At 50.6% G+C, this 15192-nt stretch overlaps 1 protein-coding gene across 1 annotated transcript; it reads left to right on the top strand.

Annotated features, from left to right (window-relative positions):
- The first annotated feature begins 791 nt into the window (after positions 1-791).
- On the top strand, positions 792-12019 carry LOC135441747 (myosin-binding protein C, fast-type-like). The gene is made up of 8 exons (XM_064701292.1): positions 792-838; positions 1447-1631; positions 4991-5103; positions 6926-7085; positions 8573-8709; positions 9815-10001; positions 11372-11397; positions 11871-12019. Exons 1-7 carry the CDS (start codon positions 792-794, stop codon positions 11380-11382), a joined length of 840 nt encoding a protein of 279 aa, XP_064557362.1. The 3' UTR covers positions 11383-11397; positions 11871-12019.
- Positions 12020-15192: the final 3173 nt, after the last annotated feature.

The following is a 15192-nucleotide window of genomic DNA, read 5'->3' as shown; positions in this document are numbered from 1 at the left end:
CACAAGGGGCCCGGGGACAGCACGGGAAAGCGGGCCCTCTTCTCTGGCTCCCGGGGAGGGAAAACGGGGCCTTGAGCCCACGGGCTTTTGTGGGACCTGGACTTGAGTCTGGTCTAAAAATAGGGGGGAATTGAGGGAAAAAGGGCAAAAACGGGGGGGGGAAAGGGGGGAATTTGGGGGGAAAAAAAGGGGCGGGAAAAGGTGGGGGAAGAAAAAGGGGGGGAAATGTGGGGGGAAAAAGGGGGAAACACTGAAGGGAAAAATGGGGGGGAAACGGAGGGGAAAAAAGGGCAAAAGGTAAGGGGAGAAAAGGGGGAAAGGTGGGGGAAAAAAAGGGGAAGGAAAATAAGGAGAAAAAAGAAGAAATGTGGGGGGAAAAAGGGGGGAGAAACGTGGGGGGAACAGGGAGGGAAACGTGAGGGAAAAAATGGTGGGAAAGGGGAGGGGAAAAGGTGGGAACATGGGGGAAAAAAAGGCAGGAAAACTGGGGGGGAAAGGGGTAAACATAGGGGGAAAAAGAATGGAAATTTGGGGGGGGAAAAAGGGGGAAACATAGGGGAAAAGGGATGGAAACGGGGAAGGAAAAAGGAAGAAAATTTAAGGAGAAAAGGGGGGGAAACCTCATTTCAGCCCCCCCGGCTGGGGGCGGGGACCATTGGTGTGAAGCTCACCTTTCCTCCCCCCTAACCAGAAGAGGAGTGTCTGGGGGAGCGTCCATCCCCCTCTTCAAAGCTGCGGGGAAAAACCATACGAAGGGGAAAAGGGAACCATGAAAAAACCCCTTTGGAATCATGCCGGCTCGTTCTTACATCATGACGGGGCCCCCAGCGGGGCCAAGGTACTGTTTTAGCAGGGCTACACCCTCACCTGGCCATTGTGGCCTGGTTTTCCTTCCACACCCGGGTTCCCCTCCCCCTTTTTGTCCCCCGGGCCCCCAAAGGGAAACCCGTGGCTATACGGGCTCTTCAAGGGGAAAAAATTCAAGAGCGGCTCAGAAAGAGGAATAGGGAAGAGACGAGTTCCTGTAGGATCCCCCGGGTGGGGAGGGATTGGGGGAGTGGGGGATTGAGCCCTGCATTGGGCCAAGAGGTGAGGGAGAAAATGGTGGGAACATGAGGGAGAAAAGGGAGGAAACATGAGGGAAAAAAGGCAGGAATGTGAGGGAGAAAAGGGAAAGGTGAGGGGAGAAAAGGGTAGAAAAACTGAGGGCAGGAAATGTGAGGGGAGAATAGGGAGGGAAACGCTTCCACAAGGCCTCATCTGGGCTCCATTTTTGTTGTAGAACTTGGATTAATGGAAACACGAGAGAAGGATCCCTCCATCGCTGCATTGGCAGCTCAGACCGGCCTGATCCTCACTGCTCTGAAGGATCGGCGCAAATCGGGATTGTCCCTGCGTGGGCTGTGCCGCTGGTGCCGTTGAGCAGAGAGGGACCTTCCTTGCCAGGGCACGGACTCCAACACCTGCTGGAATCATCATCATCATCATCGTCGTCGTCGTTGTCATCATCGTCATCGTCGTCATCGTCCTCGTCGTCGTCATCGTCATCGTCGTCGTCATCGTCCTCATCAAGCGAAGAATGCCCTGGCGTTTGAAGGTCCCTCTCAAAGGCACAGCCACGACCGGTCAAAGTGAGGGCAGAGATCCAGATTCTAGTCCTGAGGAAGCTGCTGGAACATCTTTTCAAGGCGCTCAAGACACAAAAAGCTGATTTATGCCTCTGGATGGCCTCAGCCAAGTTCATCTTTGGGCAGGAAGGCAAGAAGAGCTGGTGTGGCCACATGACCCCGACGCATCTGCTGGTGTCACAGAACCTGAAATATCTGAAATATTCTGAAAATGCTGCAGGCCACAGAGAAGAATCCTCGGATTCTGGAATCTCTGGATCTCTGAAATCCTCGGGGAGGAGTTGGTGTGGTTAGATCCAAGCCCAGCCACAGACCACTCTGAACCCCCTACATCTATTATTAGTTTAGATAGACAATTTAGATAAGTAAACAAGATAGATAGATTATATATGTTACTAACATCAATACACTAGTAACATATATATATTATTAATAGATAATACGAATTTTACGAAAATAGAAACATTAGGAATATAGACATTAGGAATATAGACATTATTAGGAATATAGACATTAGGAATATAGACATTAGGAACATATACTATGTTATTAATCTAACCCCAATAAACGTTGTTGTTCTATTATATGTAGTAGTTTGATATATATATATAATCTTTTTAAATGAAATACCGAGCTTACTTAAATTGACTGCAGAATTGATAATGAGTGCACCATAAAGGTGCAGAGGAACTTGGTGGGGAAAAAGTGAGAATTATGGGTGGGAAAAGTGAGAAAGAAAGGGTGGGAAATGTGAGGGACAAAATGGTGGGGAACGTGAGGGGAGAAAAGGGCGGGAAACATGAGGGGAGAAAAAGGCTGGAAAACAAAGGTGAAAAGGAGATTAAACTTTAGTGAAAAGGATGGGAAATGAGAGAAAGAAAAGATATGAAACAGAAGGGGAGAAATGGTGGGAAACATGAGGGGCAAAAAGGGCAGGAAACATCAGGGGGAGAAAATGGAAGAAAATGTGAGGGGAAAAGGTGGGGGGGAACTTGAGGGGAGAAAAGGGCGGGAAATGTGAGGGGAGAAAAGGGGGAAATTGAAGGCAAAAAGGACAATAAACTTTGGAAATGAGAGGAAGAAAAGGCATGAAACAGAAGAGGAGAAATTGTGAGAAACATGAGGGAAAAAGGGGGGAAATGTGAGGGAGAAAAAGGGGGTGAAAACATGAGGGGAAAAAAAGGTGGGAAATGGAATTCAAAAAGGAAAGTAAACTGGAGTGAAAAGGAGGGAAATGAAAGGAAGGAAAGATAGGAAACAGAAGGGGAGAAAAGGTAGGAAATGTGAGGGAGAAAGGGGTGGAAAATGTGAAGGAATGAAGGAAGGAAACGTGAGGGGAGAAAAGAGCAGGAAACGTGAGGGGACAAAATGGGGGGGATCACGAGGGGCCAAAGGGCAGGAAATCTGAGGGGAAAAAATGAGAATTGGAAGGCGAAAAGGACAGTAAACTTGAGTGAAAAGGGCAGAAAATGAGAGGAAGAAAAGATATGAAACAGAAGGAGAGAAATGGTGGGAAAAATGAGGGGAGAAAGGGGAAGGAGCCATGAGGGGAAAAAGAGCGGGAAACGTGAGGGGAGAAAAGGAGGGGGGGAAATGTGAGGGGAAAGAAAGGTGGGAAATGGAAGGCAAAAAGGAAAGTAAATTGGAGTGAAAAGGACTCGCTTAATGACAGAAATTAAAGGAAGGAAAGGTACAAAATAGAAGGGGATGAAAGGGAAACATGAGGGGGAAAAAGGGTGGAAAACATGAGGGGAGAAAAGAGCGGGAAACGTGAGGGGACAAAATGGTGGGGATCGTGAGGGGCCAAAAGGGCAGGAAATCTGTGGGGGAAAAAGTGGGAATTGGAAGGCAAAAAGGACAGTAAACTCAAGTGAAAAGGATGGGAAATGAGAGGAAGAAAAGGTATGAAACAAAAGGGGAGAAATGGTGGGAAATGTGAAGGGAGAAAAAGAAGGAAACTGCGAGGGGAGAAAAGAGCAGGAAACGTGAGGGGAGAAAAGGGGGGAAACGTGAGGGGAGAAAACGCACCAAACTGAAGGCAAAAAGGATGGTAAACTTGAATGAAAAGGATGGGAAATGAGAAGAAGAAAAGGTATGAAACAAGGGGAGAAAAGACGGGAAATGTGGGGGGAGAAAAAAGCAGGAAACATGAGGGGAAAAAGGGTGAAAAACGTGAGGGGAGAAAAGCGAATGAAACATGAGGGGAAAAAAGACAGGAAACAGGAGGAAAAATGGGTGTAAAAGATAAAGGGAAAAAATGCAAATAACATGAGACCAAAAGTGATGGGAAATGTGAAGGGACAGAAGGGCGGGAGGTGTGAGAGGAAAAATGGTTGGAAGCTTGAGGGGAAAAGGGTGGGAAATGTGAGTAAAAAAGGGGAAAATGTGAGAAAAATTACCAAAAAAAATCCCTGGGGTGCTTGGATTCCTTAATGCTGCCACGGCCAAAGCAAATCCTTGCAGTGGATTCTGTGGGAATTTGGGGGGTCCTGCTTGGTCCCTCCCAAAATCACACAGGGAGGGACCCCCAGATTTGTTCCATTTTGGACCCTTTTTTGGGGGTGTCTCAATTTTTTGGGGGACGGGGTCACGCCCTTAGGACCCCAATTTTGGGAGGGGTCCCCAAATTCTGGGGGAGCTTGCACCCTTGGGACCCCAATTTTGGGATAGTCCAAATATTTTGTGGGATGGTCCCTTTTTTGGCGGGGGGGGGGTCACGCCTTTGGGACCCCAGATTTTGGCTGCGATGGTTGCACTCCAAGGTCGTCTTTTTTAGGGAAGGGTCCCCAAATTTTGGGGGAGCCCCATTTTTGGGAGGGGGTCTCACCTTTGGGTTCTTTTTTTTGCAGGCATCCCTAAATTCCCAAATGTTTGGGAGGGGTCGCACCCTTGGGAACCCAAACTTTGGGGGGGTCCCCAAAATTTTAGGGGCGAGTCGCATTTTCCAGGGTCTCTTTCCAGAGGGATGGACCTCAATTTTTTTGAGGGGGGGGTTCTTTTACTTGGGGGCGTGTCGCTCCCTTGGGAACCCAAATTTTTGGGGTTTCGCACCCCTGGGACGCCAATTTTTTGTGGGGGGGTCCCATTTTGGGGTCCCTTCACCTCGATCCCATTTTTCCGGTGGGAGGGGGGGAATTCTCGCTCTCCTCGCTGTTCCCGTTGCCATAAAAACCTCCCATTCCCATGGCAACCGCCGTTCCCCCAATATCCACTCTCCCTGCGCTGTTCCCGTTACCATGGGAACTGCTCAACACCCCCACCGCTGTTCCCACGGTTGAGCTTCCTCCCCCCGCGCTGCTGTGGCCATGGAAACTCAGTATCCCTCCCTCCGCGCCGTTCCCATGGTAACCGCGCATCCGCAGTGTCCCCCCCCGTGCCGTTCCCATGGGAACGGGAACAGCGGGGGGAGGAAAAATCCCCCCCGGGACCTGGGGCGGTTTTGGGGCGGTTTTACGGGATTTTGGGTCTATTTAGGGTCAGTCACACCTCAAAACCATGAAAAGCACCCAAAAAATACCCCTAAAACCACCCCAAACCCCCTCAAACCCACTCCAAACCCAGCTCAAACCCTGTACACCAGCCCCAAATCACCCCAAACCCATCCGAAACCTCCCAAAACCCACCCCAAATCCCCTAAACCCAGCCCAAACCCAGCTCAAACCCCCTAAAGCCAGCCCAAACCACCCTAAACCTCCCAAATCCACCCCAAACCTCCAAAACCCACCCCAAATCCACCAAAACCCGCCCCAAAACCCCACAAACCCACCTTAAACACAGCTCAAACCCCATAAAACCACCCCAAACCCACCCAAAACCCATCCTAAACCTCCAAAACCCAACCCAAATCACCCCAAATCCCTGCCCAAACCCACCCTAACCCCTAAAACCCAACCCAAATCCCTCCAACCGCCCCCAAACCCACCCCAAATCCCCCAAAACCCAACCCAAATCCCCCAAACCCAACCCAAATCACCCCAAACTCCCTAAAACCACCCTAAACCCACCCCAAATCCCCCCAACCCAACCCCAAACCCACCCCAAATCCCCCAAAACCCAACCCAAATCACCCCAAATCCTAAACCCACCCATAACACTCAACCCACCTAACCCTACTCTAAACCTCACCCCCAAAACCCCCAAACCCAACCCAAATCACCCCAAACCCCTAAACCCACCCAAACCCACCCTCAACCCCCCAAACCCCTAACCCCTAAAAACCCCAACCCAAAACCCCCCAAACCCACCCAAAACCCCTCACTCCTCCCAAATCCCCCAAACCCCTCAAATCCCACCACTCAAATCCCCCCAAAACCCCCCTCACACCTAAACCCACTCAAAACACCTCCAAATCCCCCAAACCCACCCAGTCACCCATCCCCCCTAAAACCCACTCCAAACCCCCCTCAAACCACCCTCAAACCCCAAAACCTCACCCAAAATCCCCCCAAAACCCCTCAAACCCCCCAAAACCCCTCAGCCCCCCCCAAAACTCCCCCAAAACCCCTCAAATACCCCCAAAACCACTCAAAACCCCCAAAACCACCTCAAAACCCCCCAAAACCCCTCAACCCCCCAAAACCACCTCAAACCCACCAAAACTCCTCAAACTCCCCAAAACCACCACCCAAAACCCCTCAAACTCCCAAAAACCCCCTCAAATCCCCCAAAACCACCTCAGATCCCCCCAAACCCCTCAAATCCCCCCTCAAAACCCCCTCAAACCCCCAAAACCCCTCAGCCCCCAAAATCTCCCCAAAACCCCTCAAACCCAACCACTCAAAACCCCCCAACCCCCCAAAACCACCTCAGCCCCCCAAAACCCCCTCACAACTCCCCCAAAACCCCTCAGCCCTCAAAATCTCCCCCAAAACCCCTCAAATCCCCCAAAACCACCTCAAATCCCCCAAAACCGCCTCAAATCACCCAAAACCCTCAAAAACCCCCAAACCCCCAATCAGCTCCCCAAAATCTCCCCCAAAACCCCCTCAAAACGACCTCAGGACCCCCCCAAAACCACCTCAAACCCACCCAAAACCAACTCAAACCCACCCAAAACCCCCTCAGCTCCCCACCAAACCCCCTCAAATCCCCCCAAAATCCCTCCAAACCCCCCAAAACCACCTCAAATCCCCCCAAACCCTCAAATCCCCCCAAAACCCCTCAACTCCCCAAAACCCCTCACCAAATTCCCCCAAAACCCCTCAAATCCCCCCAAAACCAACTCAAAACCACCCCAAAACCCCTCAGCTCCCCAAAATCTCCCCCCAAACCCCCTGACGCCCCCCGAACCCCGCCAGGAGTGGTTCACGGTGTACGAGCACAACCGGCCCCTGCGCTGCACGGCCTCGGAGCTGGTGATGGGCAACGAGTACCTGTTCAAGGTGTTCAGCGAGAACCTGTGCGGGCTGAGCGAGAAACCGGGGCTGTCCTGCAACACGGCCGTCATCCCCAAAGCGGGTACCCCCAAATTCGGGGGGTTTGGGGGGGGGTTTGAGATGTTTTGGGGGGATTGAGAGGGTTTGAGGTGTTTTGGGGAGGTTTGGGTAATTGGGAGGTTTCTTCTTTTGGTTCAGGAAGATCCCTGTGATCCCCAAACCACCACAACCCCCAAAGCCGGATAACCCAAATTTTGAGGACATTGGGTCTAGGTTAATTAGAATGTTTTTGAGAGCGTTTCAGGATTATTAATTGAAGGTTTTTGGGGCTCACCCAATGTGCCTGAGCGAAAACCCGCCTTCCTCAACCGGCCGTCACCCCAAACCCGTCACCCCCAAATCGGTTTGGAGGGCCCTACAGAGTTTTGCCCCAGAACAACTCAGAATTTGAGGGTTTTGGGGGTTTAAGTGGATTTGGGGGGATTTGAGGTGGATTTGGGGGGATTTGAGGTGGTTTGGGGAGTTTGGGGCATTTGGTAGTTTCTGTGAGTTCAGGAAGATCCCTGTGCCCACCCTCAAAGACCCAAGCACCCCAAATTTTGGCCAACTGGGGTCTTAGGATTGGAGATTTTCTTTGAGTATTTTTGGAGTGTTTACAGGGTATTTGTGGTAACCTTTTTAGGGCTGACGAGAAACCGGGTTTGTCCTGCAACCGCCGTCATCCCAAAGCGGGTACCCCCAAATTCGGGGGTTTGGGGATGTTTGAGGTGGTTTTGGGGTGGTTTGAGGTGGTTTTGGGGGGGTTTGAGGTGGTTTTGGGGTGGTTTGAGGTGATTTTGGGGTGGTTTGAGGTGGTTTTGGGGTACATCTGAAGGGATTTCGTTCAGTTTTTGTGGGTTCAGGAAGATCCCTGTGACCCCCAAAACCCAACCCCCAAATTTTGCCAATAACTGATCTCTTAATTGAGATTTTATCATTAATTGAGAATTATTAATTTAGAGTGTTCAACAGGGAATATTAAAATTGCAAAGCATTTTTAGGGGCTCACCCACACTTTGTGCCCTCACCTTGATAAACCCCCCCTTATTCCAACCTGGGGGTGGGACCCCAACCCTTGATCACCCCCAAAGTGTTTTCGGGGTGCCCCTAACCCAAAAGTATCCCCAAAACACAAAACTCAAATTCTGAGGGTTTTGGGGCAGTTTAAGGTGGATTTGGGGAGGTTTGAGGTGGATTTGGGGTGGTTTGAGGTGGTTTTGGGGTACATTTGGGGGGATTTTGGTTCAGTTTTTGTGGGTTCAGGAAGATCCCTGTGATCCCCAAAACCCAACCCCCAAATTTTGCCAATAACTGATCTCTTAATTGAGATTTTCTAATTAATTAAGAATTATTAATTTAGAGTGTTCAACAGGGAATATTAAAATTGTAAAGCATTTTTAGGGCCTCGCCCACACTTTGTGCCCTCACCTTGATTAAACCCCCCCTCATTCCAACCTGGGGGTGGGACCCCAACCCTTGATCACCCCCAGATGTTTTCGGGGTGCCCCTAACCCGCTGTGGCCCCCCCAGAGCTGCGGCTGAAGCCCCCCCAGTACCAGGAGCACGATTTCCGCTCGGCGCCGCAGTTCCTGACGCCGCTGGTGGATCGCAGCGCCGTGGCCGGATACTCCACCGCCCTCAACTGCGCCGTCAGGGGGCACCCCAAGGTCTGGGGGGGGTTTGGGGGGACCCCCGGGGGTGGGCAGCCTGAGATTGGGGGGGTTTGGGTGGAGATTTGGGGTGCTGGGTGGAAATTTTGGGGTCCTGAGGGGGTTTTGGGGTACCCCCGGGGGTGTTCACCCCGAAATTGGGGGGTTTGGGTTGCTGAGTGGAGATTTGGGGTCCTGGGTGGAAATTTTGGGGTCCTGAGGGGTTTTGGGGGACCCCCGATCATGTTCACCCCAATATTAGGGGGGCTTTGGGTGGAGATTTGGGGTCCTGAGGGGTTTTGGGGTACCCCTGGGTGTGTACACCCCAAAATTGGGGGGGGTTGGGTGGAGATTTGGGGGTCCTGGGTGGGTTTTGGTACCTATCTAATTTGGGGTTTGGTGGTTTGGGTCCAATGGGGCTGAGGTTGGGTACCCCAGGTCGAAATTGGGGTGTTTTTGGGGTGGATTTGGGGTCCTGAGGAGATTTTGGGGTCCATTTTGGGGTACCCTGACGTGTCCCCCCCCCACAAGGGGGTTTGGTGAAGATGGTCCGGAGATTTGGGGTCCTGAGGGGGTTTTGGGGACCCAGGTGTACCTGAATTGGGGGTTTGGTGGAGATTTGGGGTCTGGTGGTGTTTTTGGGGAGTGTCCCAATGGGGCTAGTGAATCATCCCCGGGTCTGGGTGTTTTTGGGGGTGCCCTGGGCTATTTTCGGGGTGCATTTCGGGGTTCCCTGACCGTGTTCCCCCCTCCCAGCCCAAGGTGGTGTGGCTCAAGATCCAGGTGTGGGGTTCACCTAGAGAGGGTTTTTGGGAAGGGTTTTTGGGGTGTCCCAATGGGACTATGGATGCATCCCCAGGTCTGGGTGTTTTTGGGGTGCCCTGGGCCATTTTCGGGGTGCATTTCGGGGTTCCCTGACCAGGTGTGCCCCCCTCCCAGCCCAAGGTGGTGTGGCTCAAGAACCAGGTGTGGGGTTCACCTGAGTCCCCTCAGGGTCCTGGGTGGGTTTTGGGGTGTCTCAATGGGCCTATGAATGCATCCCCAGCTGTGGCTGTTTTTGGGGTACCTTGGGCTATTTTCGGGGTTCATTTCGGGGTTCCCTGACCGTGTCCCCCCCTCCCAGCCCAAGGTGGTGTGGCTCAAGAACCAGATGGCCATCGGGGATGACCCCAAGTTCCTGGCGCGGCACAGCCAGGGGGTGCTGACGCTGCTGATCCGCAAGCCGGGGCCCTTCGACGGCGGCACCTACACCTGCAGGGCTGTCAACGAGCTGGGCGAGGCCCTGACCGAGTGCCGCCTCGAAATTCGGGGTGAGGGGCGCCCCAACATGGGCCAGGGGGTCCCCACAATCACGGGGGGGGGTCCCCAGAATCGCGGGGGGTCCCCAAAATCGGGAGGGGTTCCCAAAGTTTTGGAGGGGAGGATGTGAATACCGTTGTGAACACCTGGGGGCGGAACGGCCAGGGGGAGAAGGGGCACCCCAAAATTTGGGGGGGGTCCTGAGTGATTTTGGGGTGAGGGGGTCCCCAAAATGAGGGGGGGTCTGCAAAATCATAGGGGGTCCCCAAAATCGGGAGGGGTTTCCAGAATTTTGGAGGGAGGTTGTGAATAGCTGGGCGAGGGTTGTGAACACCTGGGGGAGGAGCGGCCATGGGGAGAAGGGGCACCCCAAAATTTGGGGGAGGTCCTGAGTGATTTTGGGGTGAGGGGGTCCCCAAAATGAGGGGGGTCCCAAAATCATTGGGGTCCCCAAAATCGGGGGGCGTCCCAAAATTTTGGAGGAAGTCGTGAATAGCTGGGGGAGGGTTGTGGTACCTGAGATGATTTTGGGGTGAGGGGTCCCAAAATTGGGGTGGTCCCCAAAATCTGGGGAGGCCCTGACTGATTTTGAGGTGAGAGAGTCCCCAAAATGAGGGGGTCCCAAAATGGGAAGGGTCCCCAAAATCGGGGGGTTCCAAAATTTTGGGGAGTCGTAAAAGTGGATTTGTTGGGATTCTGATTTGGGTAGGGGTCCCAAAATTGGGGGGGGTCCCCAAAATCTGGAGGGGTCCTGAGGTGATTTGGGGTGAGGGGGCCCCCAAAATGGGGGGCCTGATCATTTGGGGGTCCCAAAATAGGGGGGTCCCAAAATTTTGGGAAGTCGTGAATAGTGGTAGGGGTTGGTACTGAGATGATTTTGGGTGAGGGGATCCCCAAAATTGGGGGGTCCCCAAAATCGGGGAGGTCCCTGATGATATTTGGGGTGAGGAGTCCCAAAATGGGGGGTCCCCAAAATCGGGAGGGTCCCAAAATCGGGGGGGTTCCCAAAATTTTGGAGGAAGTCGTGAATAGCTGGGGGAGGGTTGTGGTACCTGAGATGATTTTGGGGTGAGGGGGCTCCCCAAAATTGGGGGGATCCCCAAAATCTGGGGGAGATCCTGATAGATTTTGGGGTGAGGGGGTCCCCAAAATCATGGAGGGTCCCCAAAATTTTGGGAGGAGATCATGAATACCTGGGGAGGGTTTGTGATTACCAGAGGGAGAAAGGGCTCTCCAAAATTTGGGGGAGCTCCTCAGGATTTCAGGGGGTCCCCCAAAATTTTTGGGGTACCTTGGGAGGGGTTCCTGATATTGGGGTGGGGGCATTGTGGGTTTGGGGGGGAATTGAAGTCCCCTCAATGTTTTGTCTCTCCCTTCACAGTGCCCCAGTGATGGTGACAAAAAATGGTGAGGGGGTGCTTCATTTGGGGTGCTATTAATTTTAATTAATTAATTTTAATCAATTAATGAATTAAAACCTCCCCTATGTAATTAGGGGGTTTGATTGGGAAGTTTAATTGGGGTGTATTTAATTGGTGGGGTTTGGTTGGGAGGATTAATTGGGGGGTTAAATAGAAGGGTTTTACTTGGGTTTAATTGGGGTGTTTTAATTAAGGGGTTTAATTAGTGGTTGCTTTAATTGGGGGAGATTAAATGGAGATGTTTAATTAGGGATGTTAATCAGGGGGGCCTTTAATTGAGGGAGTTAACTGGTGATCTTTGGGGCTGTATTTGGGGGATATTTAATTTGGGAGGTTTAATTAGGAGATTTTTAATTTGGAGGGGGGGTGTTTAATTGGTGGGATGGATTTTGAGGTGACGTTTGAGGGGTTCTCCCTCATTTTGGGGTGCTGACCCCCATTTTTGCCACCGTCCTGCAGAGCCACGGGCCCATGGTGGTGAGGAAGAAGAGTGTGTGGGTGACGAAGGCCCCATGAGCCCCAATAAAAATAAAGAATCTGAGCAATCCCCCAGAGTCTTTGTGCTTCATTTTGGGGAGGGGGCACCTGAGGAATCGGGGAGCGCTTTTCCCACCTTTCCCACTTCATGGTTTCTTCTCTTTCGGTGTTTCCTGGCCCTTTTTCATTCCATTTGCTGCCTTTTCTCCCCTTATGTTTCCCTCCATTTTTGTCTCCTCACCTCAGGTTTCCCACTCTTTTCTCCCTCATGTTTCCCTTTATTTCCCCTCACATTTCCCTCCCTTTTCTCCCCTCACATTTCCCTTTTTTTCTCCCCTCACATTCCCCACTCTTTTGCCCCTCACATTTCCTGCTCTTTATTCCCCTCATGTTTTCCAGCCTTTCTCCCCTCACATTTCCCTCCTTTTTCCATCACATTTCTCCCTCATGTTTCACGCTCTTTTCCCCCCTTTATTCCCCTCACATTTTTTACCCTTTTCCCCCTCATGTTTCCCACTTTTTTCCTTCACCGTTCCTGCTTTTTATTCCTCTCACATTTTGGGCCCTTTTCTCCCATCATGTTTCCCACCCTTTCCTCCCCCCTCACATTTCCCTCCCTTTTCTCCCCTCATATTTCTCACTCTTTTCCCCTCATATTTCTTCCCCTTTTTCCCCTCACATTTCCTGCATTTTTTCCTCCCCTGTCACATTTCCCACTCTTTTCCCCCTCACATTTCCTGCTCTTTATTCCCCTCATATTTTGGGCCCTTTTCTCCCCTCACATTTCTCACTCTTTTCTTGCTTTGATGTTTAAATACAGTAATATGTTAGTTTTTGCTTCCCTTGTACCGGCTTGATGCGCGTGTGTAACCCAAAGGTGAATTAAGGTGAATTAAAGGACGAAGAGGAAGAGGAGAGGCCTTCATCAGCGACTTTGGCAAGCTCATACGTGAGGTGGCAAAGGGTCCAGAGCCCTGCACTCCGTACCCCGCGGTTATCTTTCGCTTATGCGCTGCTTTTGGAACCAAATTATCCCTTATTTTTAATCAAATTATACTGTCGATGTATATTTTTTAAACGATTCGATTAAAAATTGCTGCTGTCTCAAATATTGTTGGGTTTTTTCTTACGATGGGATAATTGGGCAAACATAACAAGGGGGTTGGCTTATCAAGGGGCTGGCTTATCAGGGGATTGGTTTATCAAGGGGCTGGTTTATCAGGGGTTGGCTTATCAGGCCTTTCCCTCCTTTCCTGCCCTCACATTTCCCTCCCTTTGCCCCCTCACATTTCCTTCCCTTTTCCCCCTCATGCTTCCCATTTCCCCCTCACATTTTCCCCCATTTTCTCCCTCACATTTCCCCCATTTCCCCCTCACATTTTCCCCATTTTCTCCCTCACATTTTCCCCCATTTCCCCCTCACATTTTCCCCATTTTCTCCCTCACATTTCCCCCATTTCCCCCTCACATTTCCCCCCATTTTCTCCCTCACATTTTCCCCCATTTTCTCCCTCACGTTTCCCTCCCTTTTCTCCCCTCACATCTCCTGACTTTTTTCTCATTTTTTTCTCCCTTCCCCCCCTCACATCTCCTACTCTTTTGTCCCCTCACGTTTCCCGCCATTTTCGCCTGATATTTTGCACTTTACCAATCACATTTTCTGCCCTTTTCCCTCTCACACTTCCTGCCCTTTCGTCCCCTCACATTTCCCATCCTTTTCTCCCCTCACGTTTCCTGACATTTTTTCTACTCACTTTTCCCACTCATTTTCCCCTCTAGTTTCCCATTTGAAATCTCACTTTTCCTGCCTTTTTCTCCCCTCACATTTCCCACCATTTTCCCCTCATGTTTACCACCATTTTTTCCTCACAATTTTCCACCCTTTTCCCCCTCACATTTCTCATTTTTTACCTCATGTTTTCCACCATTTCCCCCTCATGTTTCACGCTCTTTCCTCCCCTCACGTTTCCCGACGTATTTTCCTCTCACTTTTCCCACTCTTTTTCACCCCACATTTCGCATTTTTTACCTCACATTTTCTGCCTTTTTTCCCCCTCATGTTTACAGCTCTTTTCTCCCCTCACATTTCCCACCCTTTTCTCCCCCTCACCTTTTCTACCATTTTTCCTCTCACTTTTCCCACCCTGTTTTCCCCCACATTTCCCATTTTTTACCTCCTCACATTTTCTGCCTTTTTTTCCCCTCACATTTCACAGCCTTCTCCCCTCACGTTTCCCTCACTTTTCTCCCCTCACATTTCCCACCATTTTTTCCTCTTGTTCCCCACCCTTTTTTCTCTTACATTTTCAAGTTTTTACCTCATATTTTCCACCTTTTTTCTCATCATATTTCATGCATTTCTCCCCTCACGTCTCCCACTCTTCCCTCCCTCACATTTCCTTTCCTTTTCTCCCCTCACATTTCCCGCCCTTTTCTCCCCTCATGTTTACAGCTCTTTTCTTCCCTCCCATTTCCTGACATTTTTTCCTCTCACCTTTCCTACCATATTTCCTCTCACTTTTCCCACCCTATTTTCCCCCACATTTCCCATTTTTTACCTCATATTTTCTGCCTTTTCCTCCCTCATGTTTCATACTTTTTCCTTCCCTCACGTTTCCCTCACTTTACTCCCCTCACATTTCCCACCATTTTTTCCTTGCGTTTCCCACCCTTTTTTTCTCTTACATTTTCAATTTTTTACCTCATATTTTCCACCTTTTTTCTCATCATATTTCATGCACTTCTCCCCTCACGTCTCCCACTCTTCCCTCCCTCACATTTCCTTTCCTTTTCTCCCCTCACATTTCCCGCCCTTTTCTCCCCTCATGTTTACTGCTCTTTTCTTCCCTCTCATTTCCTGACATTTTTTCCTCTCACCTTTCCTACCATTTTCCTCTCACTTTTCCCACCCTATTTCCCCCCACATTTCCCATTTTTTACCTCACATTTTCTGCCTTTTTCCCCCCTCATGTTTCTCACCCTTTCCCCCCTCATGTCTCCCACTCTTTTCTCCCCTCACATTTTCCTGCCCTTTTCTCCCCTCACGGTTCCTAACATTTTTCTCTCACATTTCCCACCCTTTTATCCCTCACAATTCTCATTTTTTGCCTTACATTTTCTGCCTTTTTTTTTCTTCATGTCTCTCACTCTTTTCTCCCCTCACATTTCCCACCCTTTTCTCCCCTCACATTTCCTGCCCATTTCTCTCCTCAAATTTCCTGCTCTTTTCTGCGTTCACATTTCCCACCATTTTTTCCTCTCACCTTTCCTAACAATTTCCTCTCACTTTTCCCACCCTATTTCC

This window comes from Zonotrichia leucophrys, unplaced genomic scaffold, assembly GCF_028769735.1.
Source record: "Zonotrichia leucophrys gambelii isolate GWCS_2022_RI unplaced genomic scaffold, RI_Zleu_2.0 Scaffold_474_39348, whole genome shotgun sequence".
In the NCBI taxonomy this organism is placed as follows: domain Eukaryota; kingdom Metazoa; phylum Chordata; class Aves; order Passeriformes; family Passerellidae; genus Zonotrichia; species Zonotrichia leucophrys.
Note: the sequence above shows the minus strand (reverse complement) of the source record. Positions and strands in the feature narration are given on the sequence as shown.

Excerpts from the sequence above, each read along its gene's own strand:
- LOC135441747 (XM_064701292.1), top strand. The coding sequence starts at position 792 with ATGCCGGCTCGTTCTTACATCATGACGGGGCCCCCAGCGGGGCCAAG. Across the intron at positions 1,632-4,990 it reads CACAGCCACGACCGGTCAAA|TGTCCCCCCCCGTGCCGTTC; the intron begins GTGAGGGCAGAG and ends GCGCATCCGCAG. Across the intron at positions 8,710-9,814 it reads CCGTCAGGGGGCACCCCAAG|CCCAAGGTGGTGTGGCTCAA; the intron begins GTCTGGGGGGGG and ends CCCCCCTCCCAG.